General features: G+C 43.2%; 1 protein-coding gene across 2 annotated transcripts in view; it reads left to right on the top strand.

Annotated features, from left to right (window-relative positions):
- PPP2R2B (protein phosphatase 2 regulatory subunit Bbeta) overlaps positions 1-19,471 on the top strand; it is a 261,499-nt gene that overhangs the window by 13,365 nt on the left and 228,663 nt on the right. The window contains exon 1 of one of the 2 annotated variants that reach the window (XM_074960536.1): positions 1,456-1,709. The exons of the other annotated variant lie outside the window; for it this stretch is intronic. Within the exon in view, the coding sequence (XP_074816637.1) occupies positions 1,631-1,709 (79 nt within the window). The 5' untranslated portion in view covers positions 1,456-1,630. Of the gene's footprint in view, positions 1-1,455; positions 1,710-19,471 lie in introns of those variants that run through there. 2 annotated transcript variants of the gene reach the window in all.

The following is a 19,471-nucleotide window of genomic DNA, read 5'->3' as shown; positions in this document are numbered from 1 at the left end:
CCATGCACCTGCACAACTTCTTCATGTCTCTTGGTTGTCTTTGTATAAACACAACCATGATTAAATTTGCTGATGACAAGAAAACTGGAGATCCCTCCACACAGGTGGACAGGACCAAACTGCAAAGTGACCTGGAATGATCAGAGGCAGATTTGGTCCTAATAAATGCATAGTCCTATACCCAGGGAGAGGAAATAAATAGCAACAGTACAAAATGGGCAGGGTGGCAGGACATAAGAAGCTAACAGCATATGAAAACAAATCTTTTTTCAGCTTGTCCCCTCAACACAGTTCTTACATTACTTTTTCATTTCACCAAGCAAGCTACTGCAGTGAAGGTGTGGACAGGGAATGCACATATCTGTGTGAATATCTCTGTCTTAAGAAGTGGTACACAAGGTGAACAAGTGTGAGAAGCACTGATCTAGGTACATTGGTTTGAATGCTGGAGGCCTCCAGGATCAGCTGGATGCTTAAGCATTTGAATTACAGCACTGATTGAAGAGCGCCAAGGGCACAGTAAAAGGTACTTTCATAATGTAGTTTAATTTTCATAATGTGGTTTCTAATAGCCCTTTTAATATCCCTTGGTTACTCCCATGTCCTAAATTGCTGTAAAATATTAACCAAATGCCTGACTGCTCTGAAAGCACCTAACAGTATTCTCATGTGTGGGGAAGACAGTGTGCTTAGTTTGAGATTGCTCTCACTCTTACTGAAGCATTTGTGACATTACATTCGCACTGAAAATTGCTTGGTACTGAAATCACTGTTTTGTGTTTGTGTTTTGCAGAACGATAAAATAGAAGCTAAAATTAGTTAGTGTGATCCTCAAGTCACCAGTTATCACCAAACCTAGTTACATTCCCCTTCCCACCTCCCCCTCATATCCTTTTGGGCTGGTCGTCTGCTGTATGTACAGTTTGCAAAGCACTTTGGAATCCTTTGGAATGAAAGGCTACATATAAATGTAGGATGTTTTTATGCTGCAGCTACTCTTAAAAACTAAATGCCTTTTTTTATTCTACTATAGTTTAACCCCCACTCCCAGTTCTTTAATCAAACAAGGGCAAATACCATTTCAGTGCATCCTCTTTTATTATTCTTGAAATCCACGTCTTCCCTGGGTGATTTCTTTTAACAGCAGCCTATCTCTCAGGTGACAAAGTTGTAAAGCCTTGGTTACATTAAGATCTTTACCCCTAATGAGATATGGTCACAGAGTCTCCCGGCTCCCAGACGCTGCTGGTTTTCTTTCTAAGACGAACAGACCCAAAGGAGAGTAGGATGTTGCAGGCAGTGTCGTTCAGGGTGTGTGTTTACAGACAGGACTGACTTAGTCAGCAAATCCTGCTCTGATGAGCTTCAGCCAATGAAGAGCCTATCCCCGTTTGCTTGGGGGCTTCAGAGTTCGAGCAGCATGCATGCAGAAATGTGAGGCGGCTCTCTTCCTGCTGCTGATGGCAAAATGGGGTCCGGTGACAGCGATTACTTGGGTTTCCCAGCTCTGCAGACCCAGGAGGGGTCCTACAACGCACCTCCCACGCGGTCTGCCTTGAAAGCAGAAGGACTCCTCATGGATTGAGGAGACTTGGTTTATTTTAATTTTTTTTATTTATTTTTTTGGAAGATGAAATGCTTTTCTCGTTACCTGCCTTACATCTTCAGACCTCCGAACACCATCCTCTCCTGCAGCTGCCACACAGAAGGTACAGCCCAGTGGACGGCTGGTGGGAGGAGGAGGGGAAATGTGGGTAGGTGGAAAGAAAGTGGGCTGGGAACATGACTGCCCCAAAAGCTCTGCTGACATTGCCTTTTGCAGCTAATACATGACACAGATTGCTGTCGAAAGCCTGTGTGTGCCAGACTTAGAGATCAGTTCAGCCTTGTGGAAAGCAAGGAAAAACTGTTATTAGCTAGCCATTTATCGAGATGAAGACTGAAAAGCAGTAAAATGCTTGGGAGGTGTTTTGAACACTTAGCAGGTTATTTCTGTAAATATGCATGATTTTGCTATTAAGTTTACACTAATCATGCAAACTAGTAATCAGAACCGATTTTAAGAAAGACTCTCACTAGATACTGCTCTGGAAATTTTACAGGCTTATACAGTTTCTCATTGTCTGTTTAACTCAGCTGTGCATTCCCAAGAAGGTAATTAAGAAAATAGATTTTAGGATTTTATTCGTTTGTGTATTTTTCACTGTTTCATTCCTTCACTTGAGCCTGTTTTCAGGTTTCAGCAGAAAAGTTCTGCAGCACTTGCTATTAAATCTTTAATGTTTGAACAAGGTTTGAACTTAATGCCCTGAATTTTAGTGGGACTACTGCAAACTTTCCCCTTCCATAGGGAGTCGTCTCTCCTGGTGATTTATAATCTTATGTGTGTGTGTGTGCCATGTGTGAACCACCAGGGCAATTTTGTGAATTACCTACAATAATTCCTAACATACGTGCAGGATTCAGAATTAACACTGATATTAATTCGCTGTTTGGAACTGAAATATTTTTCACACGTCCTGTAAAAATTAAAGATTCGGAGGAAAAAATCTAAAGATGTTTGTCAGTGAATGTCTAATCAGCTAGAGTATTGCCCTGTAACTAGTGGAAAGTTGGTGAGAGAGAGAGAAGAGACTAAGGGCCAAATCATGCTCTTAGGCCATGTCTACACTACGAAAGTACTCCCGATTTTACAGAAGTCGATTTTTGGGAACAGATTGTATAAAGTCGAGTGCATGCGTCCACACTAAGCCCATTAGTTCGGCGGTGTGTGTCCACAGCTATCCCACAGTTCCCGCAGTCCCCACTGACCACTGGAATTCTGGGCTGAGCTCCAAATGCCTGATGGGGCCAAAAATTTGTCACGGGTGGTTATGGGTAAATGTCGTCAGTCAACCCTCCCTCCCTCCGTGAAAGCAACGGCAGACAATCATTTCGCGCCCTTTTCTCTGGATTGCCCGAGCAGATGCCATAGCACGGCAAGCATGGAGCCCGTTCAGCTCACCGCAGCAGTTATGACCATTGTAAACACCTCGCGCATTATCGTGCAGTTTATGCAGAACCAGCACCTGAAAAACCAGGCGAGGAGGTGATGGCAGCGCGGTGATGAGGACATGAACACAGATTTCTCTCAAATCGCGGTCTGGCAATTTGGAGATCATGGTGTTACTGGGGCAGGCTCATGCTGTGGAATGCCGATTCTGGGCCTGGGAAACAAGCACAGAGTGGTGGGACCGCATAGTGTTGCAGGTTTGGGACGATTCCCCGTGGCTCCAAAACTTTTGCATGCGTAAGGGCACTTTCATGGAACTTTGTGACTTGCTTCCCCTGCCCTGAAGCGCAAGAATACCAAGATGAGAGCAGCCCTCACAGTTCACAAGTGAGTGGCAATAGCCCTGTGGAAGCTTGCAACCCCAGACAGCTACCAGTCACTCGGTAATCAGTTTGGAGTGCGCAAATCTACTGTGGGGGTTGCTGTGATGCAAGTAGCCAATGCAATCATTGAGCTGCTGCTGTCAAGGGTAGTGACTCTGGGAAATGTGCAGGTCATCCTAGATGGCTTTGCTGCAATGGGATTCCCTAACTGTGGTGGGGCTATGGACGGAACACATATCCCTATCTTGGGACCAGACCACCAGGGCAGCCAGTACATAAACTGCAAAGGGTACTTTTCAATGGTGCTGCAAGCACTGGTGGATCATAAGGGACATTTCACGAACATCAATGTGGGATGGCCGGGAAAGGTTCATGACACTCACTGGTCTGTTTAAACGGCTGCAGGAAAGGATTTACTTCCCAGACCAGAAAATTACTGGTGGGGATGTTGAAATGCCTATAGTTATCCTTGGGGATCCAGCCTATCCCTTAATGCCCTGGCTCATGAAGCCATACACAGGCACCCTGGACAGTAGTAAGTAGCTGTTCAACTATAGGCTGAGCAAGTGCAGAATGGTGGTAGTGTGTGCATTTGGATGTTTAAAGGGTCGCTGGCGTAGTTTACTGACTCGCTCAGACCTCAGCGAAACAATATTCCCATTGTTATTGCTCTTGCTGTGTGCTCCACAATCTCTGTGAGAGTAAGGGGGAGACATTTATGGTGGGTGAGAGGTTAAGGCAAATCGCCTGGCTGCTGAATACATGAAGCCAGACACTAGGGCGGTTAGAAGAGCACAGCAGGAAGCACTGCGCATCAGAGAAGCTTTGAAAACCAGTTTCGTGACTGGCCCAGGGTACTGTGTGACACTTCTGTTTTGTTTCTCCTTGATGAAAACCCGCCCCCTTGGGTGCCTCTAAGTTCCCTGTAACCCCTCACCCTCCCTCTTCGATCACAGCTTGCTTGCAAAGGAAATAAAGTCACTATCATTTAAAAAACATGTATTCTTTATTAATTGATTATAAAAATAGGGAGATAACTCACAAGGTAGCCCGAGTGGGGTGTGAAAGGAGGGTAGGAGGGAAGGAAAAGGCCACTTCAAAACTTGTTGAATGACAGCCTTCTGTTGCTTGGGCTGTCCACTGGAGTGGAGTGGTTGGGTGCCTGGAGCCTCCCCTCCACCCCCCGCGTTCTTGGGCGTCTGGGTGAGGAGGCTATGGAACTTGGGGAGGAGGGAGAGTGGTTAAACAGGGGCTGCAGCGGCAGTCTGTTATCCTGCTGCCATTCATGAACCTCCATCAGACGCCGGAGCATGTCCGTTTGATCCCGCAGTCGCCCCAGCGTTTCCTCATGCCTCCTCTGATCTTCCTGCCACCACCTCTCCTCACGTTCATCGGCCGCTTTCCTGTACTCTGCTATTGTGTCCCTCCACACATTCTGCTGAGCTCTGTCAGTGCCGGACGACTGCATGAGCTCAGAGAACATTTCATCGCAGGTGCATTTTTTTCACCGCCTTATCTGAGATCGCCTTTGGGACGGAGGAGGGAGGCTTGAAACATTTCCAGCTGCTGCAGGAAAAAAAGGGAGTGAAGTCTTTAAAAAGGTACATTTTACAGAACAATGGCTAAACTCTTTCACGGTGAACAACACTATTCACATTACATAGCACATGTGATTTTGGTACAAGGTCACATTTTGCATCTTATATTGAGTGCCTGCGGCTTTGGTGTTAAAGATCACACACGAAGTGCCGGGCAACAGATTTCGGCTTGCAGGCGGCCATAGTAAGCCATAGTCTTTCGGCTTCTGCAACCTTCATAACAGCAGCGCCCTCCTCTCCCATACCAAGCAAAGCACAATGAGTTAGCCATTTAGTGCTGCGGTTTTCCTGTTAACGTGCAGCAGCAGAAACCAAACTAACCCCTCCCCCCCCATCCAGTTCTCTGGAATGATCACTTTACCCCTCACCCCACCACGTGGCTGGTATCAGGGAAGATCCCTGCTAGCCAAACGCGAACAGCTCAGCGCCAATGCCCCACCACGTGGCTAACTGTGGGGAGGATTTCTTTTCAGCCACAGGCAAACAGCCCAGTAGGAATGGCCACCTCTGAATGTCCCCTTAATTAAATTCCCCTATTTCAACCAGGTTACCATGAACGATATCGCTCTCCTGAGGATAACACAGAGAGATAAAGAATGGATGTTGCTTGACTGCCAGCAAACACCAGGACCATACGCTGCCAGGCTTTGTCATGCAATGATACCAGGTTACTTGCTACTAGCAAGGCATGGTAAAGTGGAAATCTATCAACTTCATGAAAAAAGTCATACAGATACAGACAGACATCATCTTCCTTTCCAAATGCAAACAGATGGACATCATACCAAAAGGACTGAAGGTAAAAAATCCATTACAATCTAGATACCACACAGACTATGCTGACAGCTTGTGCCACACACTCTCAAAGAAACTGCGGAACCACCTGATCAACATCCTCTACAGCAAACCGGGAAAGATTAAGAATGAGCTCTCAAAACTGGATACTCTCATAAATAACCAACCTTCCACACAAACTTCCTCGTGGCTGGACTTTCCGAAAACTAGTCAAGCCATTTCCAAACACACTTTGCTTCTCTACAAAAGAAAAAGGACACTAAACTATCTAAACTACTACATGCCACAAGGGACCACAACAGTGATTGCCTTAACCCACCCAGCAATATTGTTAATCTATCCAGCTGTACTATTAGCCCAGCAGAAGAATCTGTCTTATCTTGGGGCCTCTCCTTCTGCCCCTCCACCCCCACGAACATGATACAGTTCTGTGGTGACCTAGAATCCTATTTTCGACGTCTCCGACTCAAGGAATATTTCCAACGCACCTCTGAAGAACATACTAACCCACAGAGACCTTCCTACCAACACTACAAAAAGAAGGATTCTAGGTGGACTCCTCCTGAAGGTCGAAACAACAGACTGGACTTCTACAAAGAGTGCTTCTGCTGACGTGCACGGGCTCAAATTGTGGAAAAGCAGCATCACTTGCCCCATAACCTCAGCCTTGCAGAACACAATGCCATCCACAGCCTCAGAAACAACTCTGACATCATAATCCAAAAGGCTGACAAAGGAGGTGCTGTCATCATCATAAATAGGTCAGAATATGAACAAGAGGCTGCTAGCCAACTCTCCAACACCACTTTCTACAAGCCATTACCGTCTGATTCCACTGAGGGTTACCAAAAGAAACTACACCATTTGCTCAAGAAACTCCCTGAAAAAGCACAAGAACAAATCCGCACAGACACACCCCTGGAACCCCGACCAGGGGTATTCTATCTGCTACCCAAGATCCATAAACCTGGAAATCCTGGGCGCCCCATCATCTCAGGCATTGGCACCCTAACAGCAGAATTGTCTGGCTATGTAGACTCCCTCCTTAGGCCCAACGCTACCAGCACTCCTAGCTATCTTTGAGACACCACTGACTTCCTGAGGAAACTACAGTCCATCGGTGATCTTCCTGAAAACACCGTCCTAGCCACTATGGATGTAGAATTCCTCTACCCCAACATTCCACACAAAGATGGACTACAAGCCATCAGGAACAGTATCCCCGATAATGTCACGGCAAACCTGGTGGCTGAACTTTGTGACTTTGTCCTCACCCATAACTATTGCACATTTGGGGACAATGTATACCTTCAAATCAGCAGCACTGCTATGAGTACCCGCATGGCCCCACAGTATGCCAACATTTTTATGGCTGACTTAGAGCAACGCTTCCTCAGCTCTCATCCCCTAATGCCCCTACTCTATTTGCGCTACATTGATGACATCTTCATCATCTGGACCAATGGAAAAGAAGCCCTTGAGGAATTCCACCATGATTTCAACAATTTCCATCCCACCATCAACCTCAGCCTGGACCAGTCCACACAAGAGATCCAATTCCTGGACACTACAGTGCTAATAAGCGATGGTCACATAAACACCACCCTATACCGGAAACCTACTGACTGCTATACTTACTTACATGCCTCCAGCTTCCATCCAGACCACACCACACGATCCATTGTCTACATCCAAGTTCTACGATACAACCGCATTTGCTCCAACCCCTCAGACAGAGACAAACACCTACAAGATCTCTATCAAGCGTTCTTACAACTACAACGCCCACCTGCTGAAGTGAAGAAACAGATTGACAGAGCCAGAAAAGAGCGCCCAGAAGTTACCTACTACAGGACAGGCCCAACAAAGAAAATAACAGAACGCCACTAGCCATCACCTTCAGCCCCCAACTAAAACCTCTCCAATGCATCATCAAGGATCTACAACTTATCCTGAAGGATGACCCATCACTCTCACAGATCGTGGGAGACAGGCCAGTCCTTGTTTACAGACCGCCCCCCAACCTGAAGCAAATACTCACCAGCAACCACATACCACACAACAGAACCACTAACCCAGGAACCTATCCTCACAACAAAGCCCGTTGCCAACTGTGTCCACATATCTATTCAGGGGACACCATCATAGGGCCTAATCACATCAGCCACACTATCAGAGGCTCGTTTACCTGCACATCTACCAATGTGATATATGCCATCATGTGCCAGCAATGCCCCTCTGCCATGTACATTGGTCAAACTGGACAGTCTCTACGTAAAAGAATAAATGGACACAAATCAGACATCAAGAATTATAACATTCAAAAACCAGTCGGAGAACACTTCAATATCTTTGGTCAATCGATTACACACCTAAAAGTGGCAATTCTTCAACAAAAAAACTTCAGAAACAGACTCCAACGAGAAACTGCTGAATTGGAATTAATTTGCAAACTGGATACAAATAACTTAGACTTGAATAAAGACTGGGAGTGGATGGGTCGTTACACAAAGTAAAACTATTCCACCCCCGCCCCTGCTGTTCCTCAGACATTCTTGTCAACTGCTGGAGATGGCCCACCTTGATCATCACTACAAAAAGCCCCCCCCCCCCCCCACTCTCCTGCTGGTAATAGCTCACCTTACCTGATCACTATCGTTACAGTCTGTATAGTAACACCCATTGTTTCATGTTTTCTGTGTATATAAATCTCCCCACTGTATTTTCCACTGAATGCATCCAATGAAGTGAGCTGTAGCTCACGAAAGCTTATGCTCAAATAAATTTGTTAGTCTCTAAGGTGCCACAAGTACTCCTTTTTATTTTTGTCCTACCATGGAGGACGGAATAAGGCTGCTCTCCCCAGAAACGTTCTGCAAAGGCTTTTAGAGTACCTCCAGGAGAGCTTCATGGAGATGTCCCTGGAGGATTTCCGCTCCATCCCCTGACACATTAACAGACTTTTCCAGTAGCTGTACTGGCCATGAATGCATCCCAAGTCCTCAGGGCTACTTAATCATTAAAAAACGCTTGCTTTTATAACATGTATTATATTTTAAAAGGTACACTCACCAGAGGTCCCTTCTCCGGCTTGGTTAGGTTGGGAGGGTATTTCAGTCAGGGTGGTAAAAAGATCCTGGCTATTGGGGAGAACGGTGTGCTGTGTGCTCTCCTCAAGCTCCTCCTCCTCCTCCTCCTCCTCCTCATCTTCCCCATCTGCAAAATCCTCAGGCATGGTGGAGAGTACCCCATCATCGGAGTCCACGGACAGGGGTGGGGTAGTGGTGGCGGCCCCCCGTAGAATTGCATGCAGCTCAGCGTAGAAGCGGCATGTCTGGAGCTCTGTCCTGGAGCATCCGTTTGATTCTTTGGTTTTCTGGTATGCTTGTCTGAGCTCCTTAAGTTTCATGTGGCACCGTGTTGCGTCTCTGTTGTAGCGTCTGTCCCTCATGGCCTCGGAGATTTTTTGAAATGTTTTGGCATTTCGTCTTTTGGAACGTAGTTCTGATAGCACGGATTCCTCTCCCCATTCAGCGATCAGATACAGTGCCTCCCGTTTGGCCCATGCTGGAGCTCTTTTTCGATTCTGGGACTGGTCACCTGGGCTGATGAGCTCACGTGGCCAAACAGGAAATGAGATTCAAAAGTTCCCAGGGCTTCTCCTGTATACCTGGCCAGTGCATCTGAGTTCAGAGTGCTGTCCAGAACAGTCACAATGGTGCACTGTGGGATAGCTCCTGGAGGCCAATACCTTCGAATTGCGTCCACACTAACCCTAATTCGAAACAGCAATGTCGATTTCAGTGCTAATCCCCTCGTTGGGGAGGAGTACAGAAATTGGTTTTAAGAGCCCTTTATTTAAAAAAAAATGGCTTTGCTGTGTGGACGGGTGCAGGGTTAATACCATTTAACGCTGCTAAATCCGACATAAACTCGTAGTGTAGACCAGGCTTTAGTTACACTAGTGTAAGGGCTCAATAATGCAAACACTACCATGGCATTACTCAAGGTAGAAGCATCACACTGAGTATTACATGTTTGCAGAGTCAGGCCTTAATAGTAGAAAAAGACTGTTGATTTCAGTGGCGCTATTCTGCATTTAAACGGTCACACAAGGGTAACAGAGAACAGTTAAGCACAATGGAAGTTTCAGATAAGTGCTTAAATAACACTGTTATCGGTGCTATATAAAATCTTGAGTTTGACCGATAACAACAGGAGACTCAATACTAAATTGACTTACCCAGTTTGTTTTAGAAATCAAATCACCTACTTTCATTCTGTAATTTCTGATTCTTTCCATATGGGGAGCCAAGATTATAGGACATAGAGGTAGTGGTATGTATGTACTTACTTTTTAATTAGGATCAAAACTTATCTAGAGATTCTTTGCGTAAATAATAATTTTCAAGTGAAATGATTTAAGGTGGAAGGTTTCAGTGATGATTTATTTGTGCTTAGTTTATGTTTTTTTGCTTTGTTGTTTGTACATTGAGTGATTTCAGTTTTCCTTTATATTTGACAATTGAATGCTGAGCTACAACAGTTAAACAGTTTTAAAATGTTTTTGCTCTCTTGTATAATCTGAGGTGCATCTAGGACATCTGTGTATGGAATCCCCTTGATATCAAAGTCAGTACATGATCGTGCAGTTATATATGGTCATGAGTCTACTTGCTACCATACTATGTAAAAATAATAGCAATTTGTAAGGAATGTGAGTTTTGTTTAATATGGACCTTGATCCTGTGCAAGTAGTCCCATTGAAGCCAATGGGATTACTTCCATAAGGATTATTACATGTAATTTATATACAGTTTTTACCTACCCTGACATATATGGGATGACTAACTTTTGAACATTATGAAAATTGATGACATAAAGGATGATTAAAAACACATCAGTAGGAGCAAGGGCAGGCTTCTAAAATCAAATGCTACAAACGTGTCCACATCATTAAAGTGTGATATATTTTCATGTACACCATTCAAGTTTTCCAAACATGAAACTGAGCGTATGTCTTCACTGAGGAGTTAACTCAGATGATTGGCACCTGGATTAACCTAGCTCTGGTATGAGGAGCCACACTGCAAAGCCATACTTACATTACTGTGTCCTTACTGCTGATGCACGTGCCTGTTTGTGTCGCTAGGACTTCTGGGGCCATGTCCCAAAGTTTTTTGTGCTGCAGTAAGCTGAGCCACTATATGATTCTTTCCAGGGAATTTTGGGAGAACTTGAGGTGGTGGTGTGGAATTGTGCGAAGGCACTGGAGGACTGTCAGCATAAGAACATAAGAATGGCCATAGTGGGTCAGACTAAAGGTCCATCTAGCCCAGTATCCTGTCTTCTGACAGTGGCCAATGCCAGGTGCCCCAGAGGGAATGAACAGAACAGGTAATCATCAAGTGATCCATCTCCTGTTGCCCATTTCCAGCTTCTGGCAAACAGAGGCTAGGGATACCATCCCTGCCCATCCTGGCTAATAGCCATTGATGGACCTATCCTCCATGAATTTATCTTGTTCTCTTTTGAACCCTGTTACAGTCTTGGCCTTCACTACATCATCTGGCAAGGAGTTCCACAGATTGACAGCACTTGAATGATTTAGCCTGCACCCTCACTCCACAGTGGGTAGATTACCAGCCTAAGTGAAAATGACACCTGAGCTCTAGCCTTTGCCCCAGCTGGGCCAGCTAGCACCACCAAACTCATGTGAGAGGGTTTTGTGTGTGGATGGAGGAGGGTTATGAGTGGCATCCAAATAAACATCTGAGTTAGTTCTTCAGTGAAGACATAGCTTGAGGGTGTACAAATTATTCACGTGTGTGCCATACTATTGAAAATGTCTGCTTGAGTCTCCTGGTGTTATTCTTTCACTGAAGAAAACCATTGAGGGAAAATGATATCGAACTAGATCTGAGAATTCAGGAGCTTTGGTCAATCTTGTTTTGGAAGGATTCCCCTTGAGCACCAAGGTCAAGTTACAGCAGGGAAGTTTAATACTTTGGATCTTACTTAATTACTGTAGGCAAAGGGGAAACCAGAGTGTGCACACCACAGGTAAAAGCAAAAATGGAGTTTTAACTTGATATATTAAGCAATGTGGGCAAGAACTCCTGGGAAATTATGGAATGAAAGCAGAGCCATTGGAAGATTTCTTAATAAGACAAAACAACCTTCTTGGTGCCCATTCATTTATACTTATTCAGCTAATTTAAGCCAGTGTCCAAGGAATCAAGTTACCAAGCTCTTCCTTTAGTAACATGAAAATCCAAACAAAGAAATAAGCGATGTATGCTTATGGCTTTGATGGAGACAATGCACTTCACTCTTCCCTCTCTGTGGACCTAATTCAAGGAACATCACAGTGACACCTTCCCTCCTACCCCACCCGTACTCCATTTGTAGCATGATTCATCCAGTGAAAGTAAGGCTAGAGATGAAAATACCAGCCTGCCAGTCCACAGAATGGAAGGGCCAGAATTGAAGGGGACATGCACACATTAATACAGGCATGAGAAGTATAATAATCCACTGCTACTTATTTCACTGGACTTTAGTGTAGGGAGAAGGCCATGGAGAATTTTTCTTTGCTTGAGACAGCAGCAGGAATATTTTTTAGCCCTATTATTTTGTCTGTTTAAAGGAACTCAGAACAACTTCTATGGAAGAAGTACCCTCCAAAGATTTCTTCCGTTGGGATTCTCTAAAGGTAACATTTAGTCCCTGGCTTCCTGAAGACCAATCTGCTCCTGCATTGTTCTACCACTGTGAGATTTTCAATAGACAACCAGATCTAGCTCTTTCACCATAGGTCGTGTGAGGTTACTGGGAATAACTAAATTCACCAAAGGGTGACCATGCTGGTGCATTCTCTTTTATTATTCAATCAAAATAAAAAATAATAAGCACACATACAGTGCTGTTTCTTAAACTGCTTACAAAGATGTGTCTCATTAACTAAATTTTTACAGAAGGGGAAACTGAGTAACAGAGAGTTTAAATGACTTGACTTACCCTAGGCCAAAAAATAAGTCGATAGCAGAGCTGGAACTTGAACACAGAAGTGAGATCCTCACCCCCATTCTGGCTCCTTTACAGCAGGTAAAAGAGCTGGGATGGCATACGGGGGCTCTGAAAACTCTGGTTCTAGCTCCGGGGGAAGATTCCCATGGTGCAGGCACTGTGGGAGACAGCCATAATGCTGCCTACCAAGAACTCCCTTGCAAGCCCTGGCATAGTGGGTATGCCAGGGGTGGGGCCGCGGGTAGAAGGGTGTATCAGGCCTGGATGTGCTGCAGAATTTCCAGGCAGCCCCGGGAGGCTGCTGTTATTTAGATACCTTAATTTAGACTGCCCTGGGGTTTAAGGGCCTCTCCAATCCCTGAAGCAGCTCAGGAGCGGGAGGGCATGAAAGTTGCTTAAAGCCCCTCAACCCTTCCCCCATGAGCTGCAAGTTCTGTGCTGAGTCATTTAAGAAATACCACTTCTTAAAGTAACACTGACAAATGGGTTGGTCAAATTGTGGGCATTTAGATACCAACCCTGCTCACAGCTCAACCCATAACCAAGGGTAGCTTCGTCTTTGCAGGCATACTTGCAATATTCGCATATAAAAATATAATGGGCTCCAAACTAGCCACTTTCTGTGGTGTTCAGGAAAGTGGTATCAGCTCTATAGTAATCTGTGCTCAAATGTCTCTCTGCTGTTCAGCAGTACAGAGCAGTAGATAGGAGTAGAAGCAGGGGACTTGGGTTCTATTCCTGACTCTGCCAATGGCTCACTGTGTGACCTTGGCTAAGTCACGTTAACTGCTCTCTATCTCAGTTTCCCTATCCATAAAATAGGAATAATGATCCATTATCTTCCTTTGTAAAGTGCTGTGAGATATGCAAATGAAAAGAGCTAATTAGCATTATTAGTAGTTAGAGAATAACAGGGATCTAAATTGTAATATAAAATAATACTATAGACAAGGTGGGACCATGGCATCAGCCTTTCAGTCAGATCTGGGAGGAGCTGGCATAGATACTGAAACACACAAGCTTCCTTCTCAGATATTCAGCTGCCAAATGCTGCACAGAGGTCTTTCTCAGTGATCTGCTGGAGTATTCAATGCTAATGCCAATGTTACAGAATGCTTTATAGGCAAGATTTGGACACTCGTCTAACCATAATAGCAAAGCATCCAATGATGTAAACGTATCTGGTTCTCCAGCTCTTCCATGTTATGGACCACTTCATAAGAGAGAGATTCCCCACCACTGATCACTTAGTTCCTCATCCAATCTCCCATTCACTCATTGTCTGGTGTTTTAAACACTTTGTTCTGCAGAGCACAGGGAAGGGATTTTTGGACCACTGGTGGTTCACAGGCAGCAGTTAGTATAATTCCTTTGTATTTTAGTTTGCATGGCTGAGAGCAAATGGGGAAGTGTGAGCAATTCTCCCACCAAAATATCTTTCAAGACTGACTAAAACACCTGCACATGTGAACAGACTATTAAACTCTGCTCTCATCAAGGCTTTATCTTCTATTCTTACAAGAATCCCCACTGAAGCCAATGTATGTACAGTTCCAAATAATTTAAAAGTTTGCTTTCTTTCATTATAATAATTAGATAGAAGTATATGATACCAAAATAGGATGGGGGCCTATCAGTGTGGCCTAGTGGACAGAGCACTGCACTGTATTGGGGCTCAGAAGAGGTAGGTTCTGTCCTTGGCTCCACCACTGGCCTGCTGGGTGACCACAGACAAAACATTTCCCCTCGCTATGCCTCAGTTTCCCCATCTGTAAAATGGAAATAAGGAAACTGACTTCTTTTGGAAAGGACTTTGAGATCTATAAGGTATTATTATTTTATTTATTTGCATATTTTGTTTTTGCAAAGGGTTTACAACATGTTGAGAGAACTAAACTACTAGAGAACTTTCCATTAAAATGTGCCATTCCCAGTGCATGACAAGCCTTCATCCTCCCCTGCTGACCGGAGCTCAACATATTTCCGCTATAGCCTAGCATCAGATAGCTATTCTTTATTCCACTTCCTTCAATGATTCTGTGTTCCCTATGCACCCAAATGTCACGTGGGCATGATGATGAGATTTAGATGAGCAAAGAATGCAGAAAAGCGCAGAGAGAGGAACTTTTACACTGGGGAAAACCTGAAACTCAAGAATGGTGGTAACGAAAGAGATGAGTTAGCCAGTTGTTTCCTGTATTGCTTTTGAATGGTTTTCAGATAGTTGTTTGAGTAAGAGTTTATTTCCTCATGGCACAGTTTCTCCTTCTGTTTCATCCTGCTCTAAAGTCACAATCCTGCATTTGGGACATCTCCATCATTGGCCATGGACAGTAATGGAATGTCATCAGTGCAGCATTTCGGTGGAGAGGTGAGATTATCGTATATGAATATTCACTGACTAATCAAATAGGAAGAGAAGATGGGTCCGAAGAAAAAGAACAAATGGAATATCTTAGACGGTAAATGTTGCAAGAAAAAAATGACACATCAGTGACCAATGGATGGAAGTGTTTGAAAGTTCCTCTTTAAGTGTTTCTTTTATAAGATTCTTTGAGGCGCTGAGTGCCTCTTTGAGAACTCACTCAGTATCAGGCCAACAATTGGCATATTCAGTATAGTGTCTCCTTTATAGATTAGTACTGTGTATAAAGTTTTGATCAGCAGATTCAGAGTCAGGACTCTTGGTTTCTGTTCCTTATCTGCCAGCAAAGTGCTGTGATATTTACCCATCCACAAAAATTAGTTATAATTATAAATCCAACCTAACCTGCATGATATGAGAACTGCAATTAGAAAAGTGTGCAATAAATAACAATAAATGTTAAATTGAGTGAGGTTTGTAAAAAAACACTTTGAGGGCCTCCAAAGGTCTTCCAGAACTGCAAGATGTTGTTATTTCAGTGAGCAAATCTCCATCTCTAAAGCGATTTTACATCAAACACATTTGCTTTAATTTTTGTCACAAGAGTAAAGATTTGTACAAACACGAAAATTTATTTTTTATATTCTGGCAAGAGGAAGTGAATTCACCACTTAAACATGATAAGAAGACTAAAAACACCTTTAAAACATATATGTGGCACTGCCATTAAATGTAAGAAGAGATGTTCATTGCTGTCCAGAAATATCAGTCCCCCTTCACATTCAGGCATGCTGTCCAAAACTTTGCACTTTTCAGTTTTTAAGAAGGCAGTTAACTAGTTAATCCTTAAGACCGTAGCTCAGTAAAGCACTTATGTGTGTGCTTAACTTCATATGCGTAAGTCCATCCCTATTCAGCAAAGCACATACTTAAGTCCCACTTATTTTAATGTTAAGCACATATTTACCATAAGTGCTTGCTAAAATACCAGTGTTAGCTATTCTTATCCCTGTTTTGATCCTCGGTTAGACCTGCATAAAAAAACTGTTTGCAAATATTCATTCCAATGCAAAACAGCTGGTAGAGTCAACTACATTCATGTCCTGTTTTAGTCATTGAATTGTCCTAGAGTATTCACTATTAGTTATTTGCCATTCATTCTTTGTTGCGGGAGGGTTAGATGATACTGCGGGGATGGTACGTTGTTATAATAAATGTATTTTAAAATAGCATCAAGCTTGTCCAGAGCTCCTGTATTATTTTTATTAATTTTTGCACATTTGTACAAATTGAATTAAATACAATTTTACCATAAACGAAACATATCTTTTGGTGTTCTAAAACAACTGGGTATGATTTTAACATTAGTAATAACAGTGCTTGGCACTTCTATAGCGCTTTCTACACAAGGGTGCCAAAGGCATTACAAACCTAATAAATTAAGCTCAGTCACAAACCTTTGAATTGGAAAAGTATTTTATCCTTTTCTCTAGATGGGGAAACAAACACAGGGCCTGTCTAGCTGGACAGTGATGAGTGGCAAGCCGGGTGTAAAGCTGCAGTGCATTAGTGTGCTGTGCACTAACTAAGAGAGTACATCAAAGTATGCTAGGGAATTTGACACTGTGGCAGGAGAGTCCACACGGATGGTTAGTTTGTAGCACGCTAGTACACTATAGCTTTGCACCCTGCATTGCTGAGCACTAGCTGTTCATCTAGACAAGGCCACAAAGAGGCAAAGTGACTTCAAAGTCACATTGCAGGTATAGGCAGACTCAGAAACAGAACCCAGATTTCCAAACTCCCAGTTATATTCTACAACCACTAGACGTGCTTCTCCTCCATAACTTAGCTGAACAAGAAAAGTTTTGCTCAGTTTTTTTTCTGTGCCCAACTTTCTGATCCCAATTTTAAAATGGAGGTACCTCAACAGGATATTTAAAGCCAGCAGTTGGAAAGTGGAATCAGCACATCGTAGTTATGTTATATGCCTGAGATAATTTCAGCATCCAAATGTGGATTTTGATATGCTTGTATGGTACGCGTATTTGAAAAATGGGCCCATGGCCTGAATAATATACTTAAGTAATGCTGGGGTATTCTCAAAAAGTTTGAAAATTGGTTTGAGTTCAGTTCGAATTTTGGTTGAATTTCTGTTTGTTTTGTTTTATCCCAACAAGTTTGGCCATTCTTATATATAATGCTGGGATCTTTGGCGTGTCTGTATGCCACATTGGGGTGGATGTGAATATGCAAGCTATATAAGTGCATTCAGTTTCATTTTATTCACAGGCATTTCCAGCTTATTTGTTCAGTCTAGCCTGGAATATACTTGAACTGAGATGCTAAAAGTGAAAGATCATATACACTATCTGAATTGCTGCCCGGGCTTAGATATAATATTCTATTCTCTGCTGTACTGGAGCATCATGTAACATTATTTACAGAGGATATAGCAAAACCAATACATTATAGTAGCCTCTTTGATTGTTAAAAGAACACGCTTAAGACTGATCATTTTAAAAGTTTAATTTAAAGAATCATTGCTACATTCAAGCAAAGTTTTAAAAGATGTATGTTTTTTCATTAAGCTGTCATCTATTTTTCTGTATTTTCTTTCTTATCACTGCTGATTACGATTAGAACTGATTGAATTTTTAGTTACAAGTAAGTTATCTGATGAATGTACGCCTTTTTACTCTTTTGTAAACTGATTTTGAACAGTCTTGATATCTGTAGATGTGTTTTGTTACTCACTCAATAGTTTGGACAAATAATTCTTAGCTATGGTTAAGGCTGTGAGTTTGTCATGGATGTCACAGAAGTCACGGAGTAAAGTGCAGCGTGAGCTATAATCACCAAGAGGGCAATCCCAGACTGAATCTGGAAATTAACTGGGAGTTGTCAGCTTTGAGGGTGATGTCTTTGTGCTTTTGTGTACATGTGAGAAGGCTCTTAGCATGTGCTTGATTCATGGTTGCTTGGACTTATAAGGCTACAGAAACAGCATCAACATTTAGCAATGGCAGATATTACAGATGGGCCTGACCCAAAAATCCTGAGCTCTAGGAATGGCTGGATCCAGATCTGAACTTTGCAGGCGATCCCTCTCTCTAATGAGTCAAATGAAAATCATGGATCCAAATACCTCAGAATGCTTGGAACATTTAGGGGCTATGCTGAACTCTGCACCTCAGGCCATCTCTAGTGGATATGTAGTTCAGGTAAAACACACAAAGCCAATGGAGACAGCATAACTCCCACTAGAATAGGATGTATCTATAATTTTCCAGAGTCCCCACCAGACTCCTGACCAGGAATTCATAAAAACAAAGAAAAGATTGCCTGCCTTGGAGAATCCGTCCAGATTTCACATGAAGCTCAGTTCACGCTAGGAGATGACCTTGGGATTTTAGTCAGTGCTATGAATATGCTCATGCAGAGTGGGCATGATCCATAAAGTTCATTGCTTTTGTGCCTCACTAACAAATCTGAGTGTCTCTTGCTTTAAAGAACACCCCAGTAACCTGGCTTGATCTTGCAAACTCTTACTCACCTGAATGGATGGCCTTAACTCACACAAAGCATTTAAACAGAGTGACTGCATAGGGTAGTCTCCTAGTAAGCTACCTAGGTAGCACATAAGTAAGAATTTGCAGGAACAGGCCTATAATCTGTAGCCATTTGAACAAAATTATGAAGATGGGGGAGAAACAACCCAATGTATTGTGGGTAAATTGCTGAATGCCCAGAAAAGCTGGCTGACAGCTCATCTGGCAGCAACAAACGTGTCCACTCACAGAAAGGCTTCCACATCTGGTGTACCCAAAGTCAAGACAATCATCTAGAAATATAATAAGCATATAATAGGCTTTTCTCTCTGCGACACAAACAGCAAGAAAAAGTGGCCAGTGATAATGCAGCCTGTGGAACCTTGCCATACTTAATGTTAGCTGCTCTCACATGCAGATGTTAAGGGAGAAACAAATGTTTCAAACGTGACTCATGTATGAGAGAACAATAAGTGCCGTGGGGGTGCAAAGGAAAGTCCTGAATCACAGCTGCAGAAAGGAAAACAAAGCATTTACTATACAATTACCGTAGTGTATTATCTGAGGCTAAATCTCATCAGATAACATCTCTGGCTTCTATATTATGCCATTATCATGGTTGCATCTGCTAGCTTCAGTGCTGTATGTTTGTCAACACTTTTATCAGAAATCTCTGCTCTTCTGGGAGCTGGGGTTTGTAAATATTGTAACTGGAGAGAAACTTGATGTGCAAAGGTCTGGATTCATCCAAGTTGCTC

The sequence above is a fragment of the Natator depressus genome, chromosome 8, assembly GCF_965152275.1.
Source record: "Natator depressus isolate rNatDep1 chromosome 8, rNatDep2.hap1, whole genome shotgun sequence".
Classification (NCBI taxonomy): domain Eukaryota; kingdom Metazoa; phylum Chordata; order Testudines; family Cheloniidae; genus Natator; species Natator depressus.
Note: the sequence above shows the minus strand (reverse complement) of the source record. Positions and strands in the feature narration are given on the sequence as shown.